The sequence below is a fragment of the Lepisosteus oculatus genome, chromosome 23 (genome assembly GCF_040954835.1).
Source record: "Lepisosteus oculatus isolate fLepOcu1 chromosome 23, fLepOcu1.hap2, whole genome shotgun sequence".
NCBI classification, from domain to species: Eukaryota; Metazoa; Chordata; class Actinopteri; order Semionotiformes; family Lepisosteidae; genus Lepisosteus; species Lepisosteus oculatus.
Genome location: NC_090718.1, coordinates 11453939 through 11475392, shown reverse-complemented (window position 1 = coordinate 11475392; position 21454 = coordinate 11453939). Strand labels below are relative to the sequence as shown.

At 44.0% G+C, this 21454-nt stretch overlaps 1 protein-coding gene across 2 annotated transcripts in view; it reads left to right on the top strand.

Moving 5' to 3' along the window:
- The window catches only part of LOC102694581 (ATP-binding cassette sub-family G member 4), a 37807-nt gene extending 17212 nt beyond the window's left edge, over positions 1-20595 (top strand). For both annotated transcript variants that reach the window (XM_015337581.2, XM_015337583.2), the window contains 13 exons: positions 5037-5154; positions 5683-5815; positions 6710-6760; positions 7389-7534; positions 9621-9744; positions 9987-10101; positions 10323-10471; positions 10948-11046; positions 11387-11555; positions 12235-12335; positions 12676-12834; positions 13273-13391; positions 13981-20595. In XM_015337581.2, coding sequence (XP_015193067.1) covers positions 5037-5154; positions 5683-5815; positions 6710-6760; positions 7389-7534; positions 9621-9744; positions 9987-10101; positions 10323-10471; positions 10948-11046; positions 11387-11555; positions 12235-12335; positions 12676-12834; positions 13273-13391; positions 13981-14206 — 1709 coding nt within the window. In that variant the 3' untranslated portion in view covers positions 14207-20595. The remainder of the gene's footprint in view (positions 1-5036; positions 5155-5682; positions 5816-6709; positions 6761-7388; positions 7535-9620; positions 9745-9986; positions 10102-10322; positions 10472-10947; positions 11047-11386; positions 11556-12234; positions 12336-12675; positions 12835-13272; positions 13392-13980) is intronic.
- Positions 20596-21454: the final 859 nt, after the last annotated feature.

The following is a 21454-nucleotide window of genomic DNA, read 5'->3' as shown; positions in this document are numbered from 1 at the left end:
TGAGTTTTTGTTTTCCGTAACTTGCAAACAAGGGCATAGCACTCCTGTCCACAGTTGGAAACAAAAACATATATGCAAATCGAATATGCAAATGATAATAGTAATAGTAATAATCAATCCATTCAATCCCAAACTGATAGACAATGTATAAGGCCAGCCTGCACTGTGATGGACTCCCACACAAGCTGCAGAGACCACAAATAACCTAGCAACTGTGGTTAGAACATGCAAGCTCCACACTGAATGTACACCAGTCCAGAACCACATCCAGGACTGACAGATTGTGAGGCTGTAGTGCTCCCCTATCTCAGACACCACTGCGTCACCTACTGTAGCAGTAATTATAATGATTTGAAATAAAATCACTCAGTATTGGATTACAGCTTTTACTTGCCTGAGGTCTGGTACTCCTGCCTAGACAGGTAAAAAGCAGGTTGGAGGCCTGAGATTGGCGACGGTGGCAGTGGCTGTGGCCGATTAAAGGTTTGATTTTGGTCCAGCTGGTCAAGGGAGCTAACGTCACGCTGGGTGAGTGAGGAATGAACTGGGCTCTAGCTGAGGGTGAAGGTGACTCATGTTTTCTGTCAGTAGAATAAATCAGATCAGGATCAGCATACAGGCAGGTGGGATGTCGGATATGTGACACACCGAGGGTGTTGTGTAAGAGCCCTTGTGACCACAAGCCATGACAGGGAGAGGGCTGGGACACAGGCCATCAGATCAAGGGTGATCCTGGTGCATCTGGGCGTGATCTGGAGAAGCAGAAACAGACGTCCTGATTACTTCACCACTACTTGGAAATGGAGTGGAAAGTTAGTCTGAGAGCAGACCTAGTGGATCTGTAGGGGGACTACAAAGGTTTTTTTGCATAGCTTCCAAATTTCGCCCATTTTAACTCTGTTAAAATAAAATGCAACTGATTTTTCAATGCAACGTCCATGAGTGAGGAAAATATTAATTTTGATTTGAGTTTGATTTCACTGTTGCATGGAGCTTTGGAGCAAAACGCTTAATCAGTAAACAATATCAGTTCTGTAACTAACAAGAAACGAACTCTCACTGTCTTCCTTCAATAATGGATATTTCTATTTAACATGTATGTTTTCAACACCTCAGTCTTGAACACTGGACCATGCTGTATAGCTCTTCTGAGTCGATGATAATACAATCCAACTGCATTGCAGTTAAGCCTGAAAGGAAACCATCAGCATTGAATAATACCTCAGCAGGACTCCCTGTCTGAGTCAGAGTTTGAGAGCTCTCTTGCACAAACACTAGATTTATATACATGCACTGTATACCTAATATAGCAGCCTACACCCTGTGTTATTCATATGTACATTGTGCTGAATTTAAGACAGTTGTGGTGTTGGTCTTGTTTTTTTCCTTCGATTTGGAATGTAGTGTATTTCTTGGGCTTGATTTTCATAATTGAGTAGGATATGTAGCACGAAAAGAAACGTTATCACTTACAGCTGCAAAAAATTCACAATGTCAATATGCGTGAATGAAAACAAATTTCGACAGTGAAAGCCCCTGCTGGTAGCATGTGGGACCACAGTGTCCTGTTGCAGCACATACTGGGAACCTAATCTGGATGGGTTTTCATTTATTTCATTCGGAGAATAACCATTAAGGGACAGTTAAAACTTTCAAAACTCCACTGCTCCAAAGGTGAAAAACCTGCACTCTATTAATATACGCCTTTCGATCCATTTTCTAAATGTTTCATCGAAGTTAGCCTTAGCCCACCCTGGATGGCACATAGAGACGCAAGCAAGGGCACGCATTCACAGCAGGACCAGTTTTCCAAGAAGCCAATTAACCTAGTTATATACTGTATGTGCAGTGTATATATACTATATATACTGTACCCTAGTTACTATACAGTATATAACCTATTATCCCATCTTTGGACTGTTTGAGGAAACTGGAGCACCCAGAGGAAACCTACATAAACATGGGGAGAACATGCAAACTCCATGCAGACAGTACTCCAGGTCCAGAATTGAACCTAGAACCCCAGAGCTGTGAGGATGCAATACTAACCAAATTGCTTCCATGCCGCCCATTAATATACATTGCATCATAAATTATTACAGCTAAAATAAACACTTTTAACTCTAAAGCACTTTTATTCCTAATTTTCCAAAATACAGGTTTAAGCAAGCACATTTAAGAAAATGCCCTAAATGTGACCTTGTTATGGAAAACCAGCTGGCTTTTAAAACACGTCTCAGGACCCTGGGGACTTAATTCAATCGAATACATGTAGCATGGTAGCCAAGAGCCAGACAAGTAAATTGATGCAAGGTTACATGATTCCCTTAAAAAAATCCGTAATTAAGAAGCTCTGTGCAAAACTGGAGTGTGCCCACTAGGATTAAAAATCCCACTCTGGAACTTGCATGGCCTTCCTGCCATAAAATAATTTGAGCAATTTTATGAATTAGCAGCAATTTGCACCTTAGTGTGAAACAGATCTCGGCACTCCCAGTGAAGAGAGATTCTATAATGAGCGTTTCCAGTGGCAGACTACAGCCTACAGGGAGCAAAGCCAGAAAGGGAAACAAGAGCAAGTGCGCTGAAGTCAGGAAAGGGATTTAGCAGCTTGAATGCTAGATAGCCAAGCACAAGCCGACAGTGACGGAGCCTGGTAGACCCTTCACAGAACAGAGCCAGCCCAGCGCTCACGAGCAGATTGCTGAGCTGATCCAGGGCTGGATCGGAGATGTACCAGACGAAGATCAAGAGATCAGCGGGAGGCCGTGGAGAGATGATCTGTTGTTTTCAGTGGGCGTAGGCTTCTTTTGAAACTTTGAAGAGAGGAACGTCGAGCATATGTAGAATTTCAAATGAGTAGCTGTAGGGTTTTTTGGAGGAGGTGTTTTCTCACCTTGAGCCATGTGTTTTCCTTCTAAACGTTTTTTTCCCCTTGTATAGATTTAAAATGTAAAATTTGATTGGGAATATTTTCAAAGGGAGCTGCATGCATGTGTGCACTTGTATGAGCACTTTTGTGCTGGTACATGTGTTTTATTGATAGGCCTATGTGTTTGTGGCATGTAGTGTACTGTATGTGTGAGGGCTTATCTAATGTCATGAGCATCACAATCCCCTGAGAGCTGAATATGTGGGCCTGGTTTTACCCTGAAGCTGATGGTGACAGCTGTGATGCAGATGACCTTGTGCAGAGCATGAAATCAAACCCTGCCTAAAACAGGAACTTTTTCTTCATCTGTGAGGCCTTAATGGACTATTTCCCTGTCAATCAATCTAGGAGCTCAACCAACCAAAGCTGTGCTTTGAGGAGGGGCTTAGTCTGAAGGGCATTGACACAGAAAGGTTACAGGCATGAGGAGGAATGTAAATTGTCTGGTAGACTCTTACCGATATGCTGCAGTTCAGGATTTTGTTTCAGAAAATCATATGTTGTGATTAACTTGTATTTAATTTGTGGTCCAGAATACATTACAATATGGTAGGATTTCATTATTAAATTGAGTGCAATTTGAAAATTATTTTTATTGTGAACCAGTGGTTATAGCTGGGGGACTAGGAGAGAGAGGGAGATAGTATGGTCAAGTAAGAGGCCAGAGACTTAGAGAAGGGATCTGAGCTGAGTAAGACAGTGCACTGAAATGTCTTTTCTCGAGTTTTATACTGTAGGACACTGGCAGGAGGCATTAATCTCACGCGGGCGTTCATATTGCTAGGAGCTCTTGCATCAATTGGGGAAGTAAATTTTGTAAGACACTGCTGGAAGAAAGGAAAGCAATGTTAACACCATGACCAAATGTGCATCATGTATCTTGAGTTGAGTACAGGGACAGAAGAGGACTGGAACAGAATGTTTTATACTAGTCAGTATTAACACAGTGTTTCCATGCAGGACTAGAATGGAGATATTAATTGTTTTTACCCAAGGTTAAACCCTGCACATCCTCTTGCATTGCTTTGTATCAGTTATGCAGACGTTGGTGACGTTAAGCTGAAGGTCAAGCTTTCGTCACTTAAAAAAATCAGCTTGTAACAGCCAAAACTCAGGTTTCTCTTGAAAAATATTTTAAATTCAAGGGACATATTGGTTGGGAAACAGCTGTCACCAGTTTCTTGTTCTGGTGTCAGGCTTTATGTTTTAGCCTTTGCAATTAACAAAGCAATTAACAGAAATTCTTTGTTCAATATATATACGGTTTTTCTTAATGTCTTAAGGTCCATCTACCCATCAAAGACTTCAGAGGAGCCTGGTAAGGAGTATTCCAGTTATGTGGCTTGTTAAAATAAATCGACCGGTTATGTAACTGAGAGTTTGGGTGGGGAACAACCCAGAAGACACCAGGCCCTCCGGGAGCTGAGCTTGAGTTTCCTGGTCTGGAAGGTTGCCAGTCCTCAGGCTCCTCCATAAATTAATTCCCTATTTCCAGTCTTCTCTTTCTCCTGCCTCCCCTTAATTTTCCTCTCACTCCCCAGTCTCTCTTCCGCTGCGTCTCTCATGCTTTCCCGGGCCGAGCAGATCAATAAGAGGACACTGCCGGAGCCAAAAACTCTCTAATATTCAGTGAGAACCAGGGGGAGAACAGCGTCTCCCGGTATCTGTTGCTTGAATATTCTGTTAGGACAGCCCAAAGCTCAGCTCCAGAGGGGTGCTTTTAGGTGTTCCTGCTTCAAAATGGAAAAGCTCTTTTTGTTTCACTCGCACGCAGGCACCTGTGTCTGATTTTTCACATTAGAGATGCAGTGTAAACCTTTACGGCTCCAAGTGAGAGATCGAACAGAGCGTTATTCGCATTTATTTTCAGCCTCCCCACAAGATGAGTGTTCCGGAAGTGGCCTAACATGGCTGGTGGAGTGAATGAATGAGCCATAAAAATGGGTGTTTCTCGGTCGGTGTCTGCTTTTTCTGCTCTGTTGCCCGCCTTCAGAAACAAAATACAGATACCACTTTAGAGCTTGCAAATTCTAAATTTGTGTTCTTCAAAAGTCTGCTTATCTTCTAGTACTATACATCTCTCTCTCTCTCTCATTGCCCACAGGTTACAAGGCTCTGCTGAAATGCCTGTCGGGAAAGTTCTGCAGCCGGGAGCTCATTGGCATCATGGGCCCCTCAGGAGCTGGCAAGTCCACCTTCATGAACATCCTGGCTGGATACAGGTGAGATAGGTGAAAGAGGGAGGCTGCAACTGCATGAGAGAAACACTGGAGTGCCCAATCCAGATCCTGTAGGCCACCTCCGGGTTTTCCCGGTGTTCCAGCCCAGCTCACTGTTACACAACTGAACCCTACAGTGGAAATGGCTTTTTCTAACAAACCAGAGGCCATTTTCTTTGGAATCAAAAGGTGTATTTGTTTTGGGGCAGTGAAAATGTGCAATATGGAGTATGGAATAGTAAGACAAAATATGGAGTATGGATTAGTAAATAAAAGTAGAATGAGAGTCAATGGCAAATGCCCATGAATGCAGCAATATGAAAATGTGCTACACAGCCATTTTGGCAAATTGCTTCTTTCAAGAAGCTGCCAGATGAGATTGGATCCATTTGCTTCTTACTACTCAACAGGATAGATAGGCTGTGTTGCCTCTTCTGGAATTTAACCATTCCTACAGGTATGTCTTGTCTTTTGTGTTAGAACTAAAAAGCACATCCTTTCCTCTACTAACGTGTTCCCCATCTGCTGCAGGGAAACGGGAATGAAGGGTCAGATCCTGGTCAATGGGAAGCAGCGAGACCTACGCACCTTCAGAAAGATGTCCTGTTACATCATGCAGGATGACATGCTGCTGCCGCATCTCACTGCACGGGAAGCCATGATGGTAAGGGCTCACTACGTGGTAAGCCATGATGGTAAGGGCTCACTGTGTGGGACGCCATGATGGTAAGGGCTCACACTTGGGCCATGATGGTAAGGGCTCAATTCATAGGAAGCCATGATGGTAGGGGCTCATTGCGTGGGAAGCCATGATGGTAAGGGCTCCCTGTGTGGGACGCCATGATGGTAAGGGCTCCCTGTGTGTGACGCCATGATGGTAGGGGCTCACTCCACTGGAAGCCATGATGGTAAAGGCTTCCTGTGGAAGAATCCATGATGGTAAGGGCTCACTGTTGGAGAATCCATGATGGTGAGGGCTCACATCAAGGGCTCGTATGCAAGCCAGCCCAGGGCAAAAAAACAAGAGCAAAGTTGTAATACTTTTTGTAATACTGTGGGGGTTTAAACACTTTGCAGAATGATACATGATTTGTTCATGCACACACCATGGCTCCTTGCAATGACTACAGTCATTAGAACTAACAGTGATTGCCTCTCTTGCATCTTTGTATTGTCCCTACTATGTATACTCACAAAGCCAAGTTGCAATATTTATGTTTGTTTTGTTTATTATTTATGCTTCATTCTTTGCAGGCAAATGTATAGGACACACACAATCAAACACTACTGCTATTGTATTAGCAGTATTGGAGAACTTTGGAACTGCTTTTTAAATGTGCTTTCACATTTCACAGCCCTCTAGTTGTAAGAATTGTTACTTTTTTGTGAGAACTTGAGAAACAATGAACCAACGCTCAGTTTTGGAAAGATGCCTTACTTAATGCGTTTTAATATGCTCTCTGAGGAAAGGCCCACAGCATGCCACAGTATGATTGTGTAGAATGGTTGAGGTTGACCTCCATAGATTTTCATGCATCATGGTATTTTTGTTTTGAAGGTTTCAGTCAACTTGAAGCTAAACGAGACCATGGAAGTGAAAAAAGAGCTGGTAAGAACAACATTATGACAACCTATATGATGCCAGGTGGACACATGGCAGGAAAGAGTGGATTATTGTTGGACCAAGGCCATGCTGATCTAAACCCCACTGAGTAGAAACAGCCATGCAGAAGACCTGTTGCATAGCAGAAAGAGATTAAAAGAGAAAAAGACGAGACGTTCTAGGGAGAATTTGGTCAGAGCCCTATATCCAGAAATGGATTGATAAAAGCTCCTGAAGATGATAATAGTGAAAACCATTAAATAGTATCTGAATCAGTATTTTGAAAGGTTTAAAGACAGCTGACTGTCAATCCTCCTGTCAGCCAAGAACTGGAAGAGAATGTAGTTCTATGAATGCTGTATGTGGCTTTGTAGCTTAGCTGTCTCCCACAAAAAGTTGACTTTCAATGTCTTTACATCTCAGATTTCTCATTTGTTTTTATCTATCCCATCTGTGGTTGTCTTATAAAGCATCATTTGTGAGTGATGTGCAAACAGGCATTTGAGTCCCTTGAAAACTGCCTTGTGAAGATGAATGGGGCACATCAGGAGCTGGGCAGCTCTGCTCCAGCTGTGGCACCGTGTGTTTGGGGAGGTCTGGGTCTGGCAGTGAGGATGTGTCTGTTTGCCAACAGGTGAATGAGATCTTGACGGCCCTGGGGCTGCAGGAGTGCGCTCATACCCGCACCATCTCCCTGTCCGGTGGGCAGTGCAAGCGCCTGGCCATCGCACTAGAGCTGGTCAACAACCCGCCTGTCATGTTCTTCGATGAGCCCACCAGGTACATGAATCCTGTGGACACCAAGTCACCTGAATCAAAATCATCAGCGGCCTGCGAGAGTAAAGACTTTGTGCAAAACTGTCCGAATGCAGTGCTGGGAACTGTTTGAGGGGCATAGCTCATTGCTGCTGCTGGGACTCAATCCCGGTCACCTGTAGGGTCGGAGCTTGCACAGCACCGTTCTGAAAAGAACCTGGTGCTTTGCCATAGCAGAGTTTTACACAGTCTGTATTTCTGGGGAAGGGCGGCATCACTTCTTTGACCTGCTAAGTACATGGGCTCTTCTACATCTGCATCAATGTAGAAGAGGTTAATTCCATGCTGAAAATTGGGAAAATAATGCTATGGAGCCTTCTTCATGTTGTAGGCTTCATCTGTAGCCATGATGCTGTGTTCATGTGGAAAGAGTGCGTTTTCTCTTTCTACATTTCAACACGAAATTTGTAATGACAAGTGGCACTAGCAGTGGACCAGGAGTCGTAGGAGGAACCCACCTGCTGGGCGAGAGGCAGTTGAGATTCAGGCAAACTATGGGCAGCGACCTCAGATGGAGATTTCAAGTGCAGTGCTGCACACAGGCAGGTGGGATGGTGGTGTAGAAGGCAGGGTTTCCAAGCTGAGTTCGCAGCTCAACAGCCAGGCAGGCAGGGATGGAGCTGCACAGCAAGGCAGCCATGCAGCGGTCTCAGAGCTTCAGGCGTGCCAATCAGGTGGGAAAGAGGCAGAAACTCCAAGTGGAAAGGTTAAGTAGGCCCGAAATGCTGGGGAAGATAAGACAAGGTCGGTTGATCTGGGTCACACAAGGGTATGAAGGTAACAAAGCAAGGGGGCCGATGGTCAAGGGAACAAGCCAAAGTCGAGACAGGAAAACTACAAGACATTTGCGGCTTCAAAAACCACAAGGAAACCAGCTTTGGAGATTCAAGTCAAACTCTGTAATCAGAGTCCCAAGCAACTCTGTAATCAGAGTCCCAAATCCAAGCAGCTCTTAAATTTCCCTGAATCACCTGGAGTGGCGAGATGGTAATTGCCCCCAGGTGATCTGGGTTTCTTGTCAATTGGCGTCCATGGCAACGAGCGTTGAGTGACAGGTGGGTGGAGCAGAGGTAGCTGCCATGCCAAAAAATGTGTTTGTTTTGATTAATTAGAGATTCATTGATGTCAGACTCACCCCGGCTGCTGCTCTGCAGGGTTAATCTCTAATTAATCAAAACAAATGCGTTTTTAAAGTGTTCATCCAGCCCTGGTATTGTAGAGAGCTTTCCAAATATCAATATCAAATATCTCCAGTTAAAAATGTACATCTAAAAGACAAGCTTTCAGTTTCCATTTAAAAATAAACGTCCTAGAGTTTCTCCTGTGAATGTAGAGGACTTTCTAAAAATGGATCAGCATAGCACCTAAAACTCTTCAAACAGTGCCAAGGTACAGCTGTGCTCTTGTTGAACAATCTGGTTCTGGTTAGGTACATCCTGATCTGTAAAGCTCTACAGTATATATTATAATTAATACATTGAAGTCAAGTGGAAAATGAACAAACAACCAAGTACAGGAGTGGTGTGACCTAGGGGACAGGTATGGGTTACTAGCATGGCATCACCGTCCTGACAAATTTGGAGCCTACTGAGTTGGCTAACCAGCAAGCAAGGAATTACAGCTGTCAAGATCTTACAAAGGCATGAACCAGCTATCTATGTGTCCTTCTGAGCCAGGCAGGTTTTGTCTTCAGAAATGTTTCTCAAGTGAGTCCAGAATGACACCCCGGGCTCTTAATACTTGAGGACAAAGAGTAACAAACGTTCTTCCAAGATGATCCTAGCATGGTTACGTTGGAATATTTTGCATTCAGAGCTAATCAACAGTAACTCTGTTCTTGTCTGGGTTTAATTCTAACCCATTAAAAGCGGGTCCTTGATTAGATTTCAGTTAGACGCACTGTGTGAAAAGACACTGCCATGGCAGTATGGACTGTGAAACATGACTCTGAAACCTGGGATTCTGAATTGCTGGTTTCCTTGCATGAGCTTAGACCCCCTGATGAAGGATGACTCATTGATATCTTTTTCTCTCTTGCCATCGCTCTCAGTGGTCTGGACAGCGCGTCGTGTTTCCAGGTGGTGTCCCTGATGAAGTCTCTGGCTCAGGGCGGACGCACCATCATCTGTACAATCCATCAGCCCAGCGCCAAACTCTTCGAGATGTTCGACAAGGTAGGAGCCCAGTGCCCGATGATGACGTTCTAGTGGCCAAAGCTGTCTCGCTTAACGGTTTCACAAAGGGTTAAAAGAGTCCAAGCGAATGCAGTTGCACAGAATCCCCTACTCATACATACACTCGAGGAGACCTTTGGGCAGGCTAGAGAAATTTGACCAAATTAGAAAATCTTGTCTAAGCAGTAATTGGTATGAGTCTTGATAATGACGTTAATGACAGTCTTTCTGTTTTGTTCTAGCTGTACATCCTGAGCCAAGGCCAGTGTATCTACAAGGGGCCTGTTCCACACCTCATTCCCTATCTGAAAAACTTGGGCCTCCACTGTCCCACCTACCACAACCCAGCAGACTTCAGTAAGTACCCCAGGACGCTTTCCTCGTCATCGGCACAGACTTGCCATGGATTCCAGAGGGCTTTGAAGGAATTCCATATTCTGTCCTTTCATCCGGGGGGTCTTCCTTCTGCTGTGTAATCAACAGCATTTTGGGGATAATCGGGCCTTGTCTAAGAGCGAACTCGAATGAGATAAAACCCTCAGTGATTTCCTGTGTGTCTCTGTCTCTCTCCCGGTCAGTCATCGAGGTGGCGTCGGGGGAGTATGGAGACCTGAACCCCGTGCTGTTTGAGGCGGTGCAGGGTGGGATGTGTGCCATGGGGGAGAAGAAGCCATCCAGCGACAAGACTGGCATGGCCTCCTCCTCCTGCCCCTCGCAGTGCTTAAGCGTGAGTCCTGCTCCCACTGTCCTGACTTTCCACGTGGCGGCCACAGACCGCGTTCCGAAGATCGCGGCTTGTTTAACGAGGCTCCTCCGTGGTCATTCATAGGTACAACAGCAGTGACCAACTTGCAATTTGAACCCATGACCTTCCGGGAGGGGTCAGTTTGATCAAACGTACTGTGATAGTTTTATCCGTTAAGATCTGATTCTCCATTAGATCCAAAAAAGCGAACATAACAATAAATATCATTTAAAAACTGATGAACTAGTTGAATTTTAACAACTCGCAAATTCTTTTTTGGAGCTTTAAAGTTCTTCTTTGACGTGTCCGTTCATCACACGGGGCTCAGACAGGAAAATCTCAGCCTCCGAACCACCAAGACATGATGAACATCGGTGCCGGACCCAGATGTGAGCCATCTCACACGCTTACAGAAGCTGTGGAAGATAACTAACCCCATCAGTGTCTTTCTCTGTCAGGATTCTGGTCACATAGAGAGCCACACCTTCGCCACCAGCACTCTGACCCAGTTCTGCATTCTCTTCAAGAGGACCTTCATCACTATCTGCAGGGACACGGTACGAGCCCTGAACCTGTAGTACTTCAGCTTTTCCCTGTACGGTTCCCTTTTATCTTAATTTGGTCTTTTTGAAGCCTTTGAGGTGGAGTTCACTATCACTGCACAAGATGACTTACATTTGGCAGAGTTTTACATTGAAAACTAATAGATATTAGTGTATATAAGTGCATATGATGTGTATTGGTGCACTGAAAGCCAAAGAGGAGAAAGTCCCCAGGGCTGACATTTCATGACGAAATGTGCTCTGCTTAGTGAGGCTGTGAATCAGAAGTGTAATGCCTACATGAGGCAGGGGAGCCAGCTTTAACTGCAGGTGTGTGTGTCTTCTGTGAGTTCAGGTGTTGACGCACCTGAGAGTGATGTCACACATCAGCATCGGAGTGCTGATAGGACTGCTGTACCTCAACATTGGGAACGACGCCAGCAAGGTCTTCAACAACACTGGCTTCCTCTTCTTCTCCATGCTGTTTCTGATGTTCGCTGCTCTCATGCCCACAGTCCTCACCTGTAAGTTATCCTGGCGCCTGTTGTGGGGTGAGGAGTACTTGTGGAGATATGAAGGGGAGTTTGAGGGAGAGAGATCTGAATCCTAAATGCTTTAATCCTTTAGGGTTCAGGGTGTTCTGAATCCCACAGCTGGGATCCCATAGGGTTCAGGGTGTTCTGAATCCGATAGCTGGGATCCTTTAGGATTATAGGTGTTCTGAATCCTGCATACTGAGATCCTTTAGGGTTCAGGGAGTTCTGAATTCTACACACTTGATCATTTAGGGTTCTGTTCGATTTTGTCCCCCATATTAAAGGAGCATAAGGTAGTGAGAGCCCAACACACAGTTCTGGATCTCATGCGCACTTGAGTGGGGTTTAGTTGATGCAGGGTTCATAAAAAAGAGAGAGGATCGAGAAGAATAAGCCAAGAGAACACCAAGGCTGCCTGTACAGTTTTTGTAGTATCACTGTTATTATTGGCTTATTTGTCATTAGTAACAATGCAAAGTGTGCTTCTTGCTCTACAGATGATTTACAAAAACATGTTAAGATTGCTGTCTGTTATTTGTACTGGAGACTCATACAAAACAAAATATCTTTAAATAAAAATGACCATGACAATGATGATTCAGTCATGTGAAAGTTGTTGACTAGGGCGCACTCTGGTGGTGATGTGCGTGTCCTTGTGTCTCCACAGTTCCTCTGGAGATGTCAGTGTTTTTGAGAGAGCACCTCAACTACTGGTACAGCCTGAAGGCCTACTATCTGGCCAAGACGATGGCGGACATACCATTCCAGGTGAGCTCAGACATCAGAGACCTGTCAGCGTCAGGCTTGTAGCTGCTGCACCCTTCATTGCAAACCCTCTGGCAGCAAAAGGCTGGATCCTGGACTGCTTCCATAATGGGCCCGTTGATTGTTTGCCCATTCATTTCCAGACTCATTGCAACCATTGATCCGGTAAATGCATTGATCTGTCCAGCCATTTTAAGAGCTTAAATTCCAAACCTTTTTTTTTACAAATTTGCAAGGAGATCATTAAGCTCTTCCTTAAACCGTATTTCGATAAAGTCGTAGAATTTTGTAGACCGTGCACATCCGGGTCTGTTCTCTGAAAAGTGTGCTCTGTTGTGCCCAGGTCATCTGCCCCATCATGTACTGCAGTATTGTGTACTGGATGACAGAGCAGCCCCCCGAAGCTTCCCGCTACCTGCTCTTCGTGGCTCTCTGTACCTCCACTGCCCTGGTGGCCCAGTCACTGGGGCTCCTCATAGGGGCTGCCTCCACCTCCCTGCAGGTACTCGCAGAGCGACACCGCAGCCTCCGGCACTGCACAACACGGAGCATTCAAGGGAGCAGGCACTAGCCACCTGCTGCTCTGCCTTTAACAAGATGTTAGAAATGCAGACGCTACCGTGACTGCTTACACAGCCTGGGGTTGTGCCGCATGGCATCCAGTGCTATTGCAGGCGCAAAAGCAGCCAGGAGTGTGGCGTTTTTGCCACAGTGAGTCTGGAAGAGAAATTAGTCCAAATTTCAGTCATAATTAGGATCATGTTTTTTTGTCTTGCATACAGTTACAGTTTATGGCATTATGTGCAAATCTCCTAAAAACAGACACAGCATTTGTTCTCGGACTCTGGATTGCATGCCCTTTCTGTTCACAGGGAATGACAGGGAATGAAATGTATTTCCTGTATGATATCAGATGGTATAATTACTTCTCTGTCTCCAGGTGGCAACATTCGTGGGGCCTGTCACTGCTATCCCTGTGCTGCTTTTCTCTGGCTTCTTTGTCAATTTTGACACCATTCCCAAATACTTGCAATGGAGCTCCTATGTTTCCTATGTCAGGTAAGAACAACTATACTGTATGTTTCAAAGGTAATGGCCAGGAGGATCTCTTGTATAGACGAATAGGCTCTTTTTTGTAGCATTGAAAGAAAAACGAGATGCAAAAAGGGATCATTAAAGAAGTGTTGATAAATGAGTGAAAGCAACATTATTACTGAGTCGCAGGCCTACATCAATTTGTACATCTTAAAGCTCAGCAAGTGAAAAATTATGGTTAGAGAAGATGTGTAGTTGTCCCTTTAAGGGATTGTTTTTGGTTGGTAACAATTCTGGCCTGGTTTTTCAAAACTGGAGCGACTGAGGCTGAGGCACAGAATGCTACTAGCCAGGTGTAAGACTTCTCCTTTGACCCTGAGTATTAACAGTGCCCTCTTGTGGTAAGGATATGGGCATCATCCCTGACGTTACTATACATTGCATATTTGATATTTTTCTGTCTGTCTAGACCATCTGATTTTTAATGGATTCTGGCCAAGAAAAGTCCACAGAAAGTTCTGTCAATATCGCTGTATACTACCGTTTCTCAATGCATCGGCTTCTCATTGCTATTCTCACACTCCTTTGGGACTCTGTTTTCTTCACGACTCAGGTACGGGTTCGAGGGGGTGATCCTGTCCATCTATGGGATGAACCGCTCGGAGCTGGAGTGTCCAGGGAAAGTGTGTAAGTTCCAGAAGCCGGAGGAGGTCCTTCAGATGCTGGACGTAGAAGACGCCAAGTTGTACCTGGACTTCATAATCCTGGGCATCTTCTTTGTGGTCTTACGGCTCGCCACCTACCTGGTGCTGCGCTACAAGGTCAAGTCCGAGCGATAGGCCAGCCCCCTTTCTCCAGAACCTCTTTTAAGAAGCAGTCGAGCTGACGTCACAGTGGGAGAAATCTTCTTCTGACATTGCAAAAACGAACCATCCGAGGAGATACCAGAAGTGGGGGACGTTCTTTTCCCTGCTACTATTGACTGGGCAGCAGCAGAGGTGTTTGCATGGGGGAGGGGGGGGTTCGCACGCGTTCGTGAGTGAGAGCTGAAATCAGACACAAGCTTTGTTCCCTGGGCCTTTTGTTTTTAAAGGTACTTTGTTTTACAAGAACTCTATTTCCTGGTGGTCTCGGAGAGATGAGACAATAAAACTGAAGACTATACTGTAAGTCCTCCAGACCCTTGATTTGCTTCCTGTTCTCACCCAGAGGAAGAAGATCAGACTTTAAACGTGTGATCAATATATTGACCTTTAACCTTTTGATGACCTATGGGAGGTAGCTCCTGTGCTGAGATCGCACAAGGAATTGTGAGACAAGGAAAACCTAAAACAAGTAAACATGACAAGTGTTGCAACTGGAAATGAAGACTTGGTAAAAATATTTACCTCACTGGAAAACCAAGCTACCATTCTCCAAGAATCTTAGCTTTTATGGTTATGCCCCTGAGCCGGAATAATTCACACTCCCATTACTATTCTATCTATTTACCATGCACTTGGCCAATGGAAAGAATTCTACAAAAGGAGCATAAAAGAAACAAAAGTATTTTTGGCATAAATTCAAGAAGGTTTGATGACAAATTATTGTAAAATTATTTTAAACATTGGGAAGAGTTTTCACCTTTTGAGTGTCAGGCATATGTAGGAAGGACGTTTAGAAAGGAACTTATTGGTTTGTTGTTTTTTTTATTCAATCATTTAAGTTAATGAACATTTGATTGCTTATTGAATAGTCTGGTTTTACCTTGAATTAATTATTTTTTTCAAAAAGGTGCCTGAATCCTATCACTTAAGTCTGGATTTCACACTCCATTCTGTATCAGATTACTAGACCATGAGTTTTATACAGTATGTAAATACCATTGTTTCTTTTTTCTGCATCTTGCACGTTTGTATTAATGCATAGGCAGTTTGCCTCAAAGAAGTGTGTGTATATATACAGCATATATACTATATGCACTCTTAATACAGGAATTATTCAGTTGACAGTATCTTCCATGGGACAGGAGACACTCCCAGCAGGACTAGGTTCGAACTACTGTAGAACGTGAACTGATCTGAGCTTTAACATTTGTCCACGACGACTGTCACAGAACTGGCTCCACTTGCAGTCTTTGCCCTTTCTTCACATTCCCGAAGCCCCATGGAATACTTCCCCCCAAAAGGCCGACTATGCTGCTGGTCTGGAAACACTGACAAAAATTGCAGGCTAGGTGGGACCCCAGGGCATTCACTGCAGATCAGTATTTCAATATAAGAGAAGGACCAACCATGTTTGCTTGTGGGAGAGAAGCCCACTGTGTTGGGTACCTTTGCACTCTAATGGGCTAAACCTTGGTGTCTATGTAAAGCTCTGGATTCATATCCTGGAACTGGATTTTGCCAGTCTCATAGTTACCTTCCTGTGTTTTGTCTTGTTCACATACCGTTTGGGCTGGGTTTGCAGCGTGACGCCACAACATGTCAGTTAAACCAAGCCTGGGGGAACTTTTTGTTTTCCAAGTCAACTCAAGTCTCCCCAGCCCTCTCTCCCTCCATGGGCTGTGTCACTTACTCACTCGCCGAGATCCATAGGTTTGCTTGTGTGGCTTTTCCGAGTCCAGTTCTCCTGACCCTGAAAAAAAAAAAAAACAGGCAACGTCTAATCAAAATGTTTTCAACATGGCAAAGATGAGACCGAGCTTGGGACTGAGAAACAGCGATGAGGGGGCTGGAATATTGACGTATAGTACCTGCCACATTGCAGTTCTGCATTTGTTGTGACAAATTGCCATCCTTGCGTTTACAAATTCCTTCTGCAGGTCAGCTGGGCTAAAGGTTTGTAATTCATGTGCCCAATTTTGACCTTATATATTGCATTGTATTGTCTCTCATTTGAATCTCTGAACTATCCGGGTACTTCAGAATGAAGCCGTTTCGTATTGAAAGAAATGGCTGTAAATATATTTTAGCATTTAAAAAAAAACAACCCCCGCTGAATCAAAGGGTTGTCACCTGAGTGCGGTGTTACAGCCTGCTGGCGTATTCATGAACTGGGATCCCAATTATGGGATTAATAAAAGAAGTGAGACTACCGGCAACGCTGGCATGAAATGGAAAACCCGAGGGAGAAGATCAGTCGGAATTCTGTTCCTTACAGGAACGCACACTCGGATGTTTGTTGTTCCTGGAGATTCAACGTGTTCCTGCAAAGAAACTGAATGTGTATGAAGTGAAAACTAGTCAGGTTTGGCTTGTATGTGTGTACAGTATATTCAATAGTTACAAAGACTGAAACTTCTGTGTGGGAGACTGCTGTTCCACTGTTATGGAGCAATCTGGGAGGACTGATCACCTTGTGCAATTCCTAACCCATGTCCTTCTACACTGTATATCTCTCAAACGTTCCTAAATGTGGATTCATCGTCACCTCAGCTCTCTACTCTGTACCACTCTATTGCAAAGCAATGCAAAATGTCTTGAATCCCAATAGACTCTGTTGCTATGAGATGAGTTCTGATTCCAACTATTGTACTTACTATGAATAATACTCATGCTGATAATATAATAATGACTGTACAGTAGCCTAAGTGTTATGCTGTAAAATGTAAATAGGCACTTTTGTTGTTTGCTGAAGTTTTCTTTTTTCCATGTTGGTTTTTGAACCATTTGCACGTTAGAGGAAACTGGATTTAGACAAAGAGAAAAGAAGAAAAAGAACAACACAGCTTTGTGACTTTGTTGAGTAACTCATGCAGGAAAGGCATTCTGGGAAAATGGAGTATAGACCATGTTGTTTTAGTTTTTGGTCAGCGAATGCAAGCAATTGTACAAAGCTTCTGGATTTTTGAAGGAAAAGTTTCACAAGCAAAGCGTAGAAGACAAACAGAAGCTGAACTCAGTGGGATGTAAAAAGTGGTCTCCTTTCTGAGGAAGTATGACATCTTGAGGGATCTGCTGGAGCTACTTCCTGACCTGCAGTGAAGGACAGCAGGCATAGAGGAATTTAATATGGTAAAACGAGTCTCATCTTGTTTGGAACAGGCATGTACAGTGTCATTTTTACCACGATTTTCCAATTTATATTAGTCAGTAACAAGGATATTCTCTTTCCTGTGAACAACTGTTTGATTTGCATACCCCATTCTTCATTTTTAATTGAATGAATTTCTCACAAAATAACTTCAGAGCAGACCGGAGTTTGCACAAATGAGAAGGAGAGCCACGCAGACAGCTCTTTCGCATTTCAGGAACTCCCTCCTAGAAAAAGCAGACTTACCGACAAAGTTTCCCTTTTCTAAATTACACATCCGTAATGAATCCCAGGAAACCAGTGGTCGCTGTGGTTCGATGAAGTGAATGGCAGTACTGGAAGAATGAGGCTCACCAGATGAACTAAGATGAACAGATATGAGATCTCGAGTCAACAGTTCTTTGGGTCTCTTCTGTGTGCCTTACAAAAGGGACCAATTTTCTACTCGCCCAGTAGATCTCTAAACTCATCAGGCTGAGACACAGCATGAAGAAGACCCAAATAAATTGCAAATGTACTTTTTTCTTACAGTTGGGACCGTGTTTGTTTTAAGGGGAGGGGATGTGCAGTCCAAGAACTGCTTCGCCATGGAGTTGTTCAACTCGAGCTCTAGAACAAACATAGGGTCCTTTCAATGTTGTTTTGCCAACTAAATAGCAAATGAAGCTAATTTGCTGTGCAGAATTGGCTCCTCTCAGTACGTATGAATCCATTATTTAATAACACAAAACCTGCAAGCATGTCTGCTCTTCTGCAACACGTTTGGCCTGTGTTACTAAAGGTTCTGGCAATTTTGTTTGTAGAACAAGTGAGGGCGTTCCTGAAACTCGTGGAGTGTGTGCTCTGTTGCTATTTATATACTGTATGTGTTTGTTACAGTATGTACAATCTCTCCCTCTCCAGCCTAGTCCCCAAAGAGTGAAAGCTGTAGAGACAGATACTGTAAGAGTCCCCCTCCAATCCGCCATCATTGAGAGCTGTATTCTGTCACTGTATCTCAAGTTTGTATAAAAACAAAAACAAACTGCTGTGTGATTAATTGTAGAGACCTGGAAAAAGGAAAAGAATGTAGCTTTGTCTGTTTGTTTGCACTGAGGAGTTTTTCCTAAAAGCCTTAGGCTTTCCAGTGAATTTTGTGTTTCGCAGGAAGGTTGTGAAATCATAAAATAATACAGCTGGTTAGTACACAGGTTAGGTTCACAGAACATAGCCTCAGGTTTCAACAGGGATGTCAAAGTTTTAACTTTCAAGACTGTTAAAACGTGTGGTCACGCCTTTTCAAGCACGTATCACGAATTTGAGTGCATCTTTCTCCTGAATCGAGTTACTACCTGACTAGTTGGGTCATTTTGTTTTTGGATTCATAGTGAGTTTGTGCAGTAGAGTTCCATAGGAGAAGCTGTTATTCGAGCTGAGTCAACAGGCGAATGTGGGGCTCATTGGGAAGCACATGAAAACAATAGGACATACAGTAAGAAACAGAACTTTTTAAAGTGAAAGCACACTGAAGCAATCTAACTCCCACAGAGCGATTCTTTTTTTAATACAAACACCATATGTGTGTCATAGTGTCATAATATGTAGTACCTTCCAAATTAACAGGTCACTGTGCGCATATGTTCTATAAGAAACTCAGTCTTTATATTTGTATTTGGGCTCCAGTTATGCTTTGTTAAGTAGATCTAGGCTAATTTCAAAACCTGCCACCATTGTTCCACCCCAATAAAACAGGAACCTGAACAATCAGTAGGACATTAATGCCAAAGTTTTTATTTAGTGGTATATTTTTAAAAAACACACCATCCTGCCATCTTCTGGCATTTGCCATTGTCAGTAGCATTTACTTCTCTTGATTTTGTCTCATGTTTAGCCTAGAGTGTCACCAGGCCTCGACCACCTATCTGCTCTTGAAAGGGTTTGACCAAAAAATGGTTTTGAAGCTTTTCTGTGTCCTATTTGATTTTGTTCTACTTATCGATGGGCTACTATTTTGGACTTTGTTTTTGCACTTTAGATGGAGGGCTTCGTAATGATTATTTCAGGGCTGCTACCAAAAACATCCAGTTGGTGGGAGATTAAAGATATTTCCATCTAAAAGGGACTAAACCATAAGATGTTTATGCAGGTCTACACATCTGGGTGTTATATGGTTCCAAAACCAGACTGATTGTTCTCCTCTGTACCTTTTTGCCATTGTGATGAATGTACTGTAATCTGTTAAATGACATAATAAAAGATGGCAATTAGATCTGTTCACTGCAGGAATAAGAAGGGGAGCACTTTGACTACTCATTGCTCAGTCTTCACAGGACTTTTTATGCGCGGCAGCGTTTTCCAGATTTTAATTAGTCATTCATTTTTGTCTATCGCAGATTAAGTGGGACTGTTAATTAGTGCCATTTTCTTACACCCTTTCACAATAATAATAAACAAGACAAATAACTGTGCATCAACAAGTAGTAATGCATTTTTTAAAAGCACTTTATGATGTTTTCGTTCTCACTGTAAGCAAATGCAAAGCACACACCCAGTTGAACAGAATAAACTATAACAACTGCAAGCATTAATGTGAATTATACCGTGCCTCCACACATACACACATTACCCATTACTGATTAGAGCAGGGGTCTCCAGCCAGGTCCCATACAGCCCCAGTTTAAAAGTATGGCTAAACATGTAAGATATACGGTAGATGAATCAAGTAAATTATATGTTCAATTAAGTGATCTCTGGTCCTTGAGGGCTGAGGAGTATTTATATTTTAGTTCTAAATGGTCTCTAAATTACTCAGTCTAATAAACCACATGCCACTCAGTTTTCATGATGGAATTATTCAATGTCTCCCAAAACTGGTGACCTACACAGCCTTCGGGACCAGGGTTGGAGACCCCTGGGCTTCACGATTGGTGTCAATCTGAGGATTTGACGTTGAAAAAGACATCTCCCCTTGCATCAGCACCTGCATTACCTGACACGGGCTTTGAGGTGACTGTGCTGATGTGGATACCCGGTGCTGTGAGTGGGCTAGTGCACCTGTATCATTCTCTAGCGCGCTGTTAGCCGGTCCCCAAGCCACAAAGCTCCACTGCTGTAAAAGACATAGTACATTTTTTTTATCAGGTTTAATCTTTTTTTCAGTTATCATGTTGCAAGATGTTCCTGTTGTATTCTGTTAACATGATTACTACTAATAAAAGCATATATTTATATTGTAGCAGCCTGTGCAGTGTGTTAATATTGTAGCCTCTTTCATTCCACCCCAAGTCCTGGAATGGACTGATCCTGTGCCCCTTGCCCTTTCCCCTTTGACACCGCCTCTGACCCCGTCTTTTAAAACCCTCTTTACACCTTGGATTATTCACAGGCAACACTTCTCTCTCCTCTTCACCCAGCCTTCTCTGCCTCCGTGAAGAACACGGCTATTGTAAATAAAAGGGCAATAAATCGACCCTGTGAGCCAGAACAACAGCCTCCCAGTCTCCATTCTCCTGCTGCCTTCCTCCAACATGCTCAATCTCACATCGGGACAACACTCGTCTAGAAAGGAAACCCCGGGACCGAACAAGGGCTGGGATCGAATCCGCAGTACGGAGTGGTAGCGACGCGCTCACCCACACCTGGAAGAGACGGTGGATTTTCCCCTGTTGTAACCAGAGACAGTCTGATAACGGGAGAGTTCAGAGAGCTGTTCAAAGGGCTGCAAGTCACAGGAGCCAGGCCGGGGAAATGACAGCATCGCGAAAGACAGTCTGAAGCACAGCTTGGAGCCGGCGCAGTGGACCTGTGCTGCCTCCCGCACCGGGCCTGCCAAGGAGGCCCAGGAAGAATTGCTGATTCACCGGTTTGTGGACGGCCTCATCCCCCGTTAACCTGCATCACCTGGCCCATTGGACGGATATTCTCCAAAAGAACACCAGCCGAATAAACGCCGAAGCCTCAGCACCACACAGTCCCGGGTCCACTATGTGGCTGAGAGGTTGAGGCCCTGCAAGGCCTGAAGTAGGAGGCCCTCCCATTACCAGCACCCCCGCCATGCAGTGGGTGCACAATTTGTGCAGCATCAGCTGCAAACC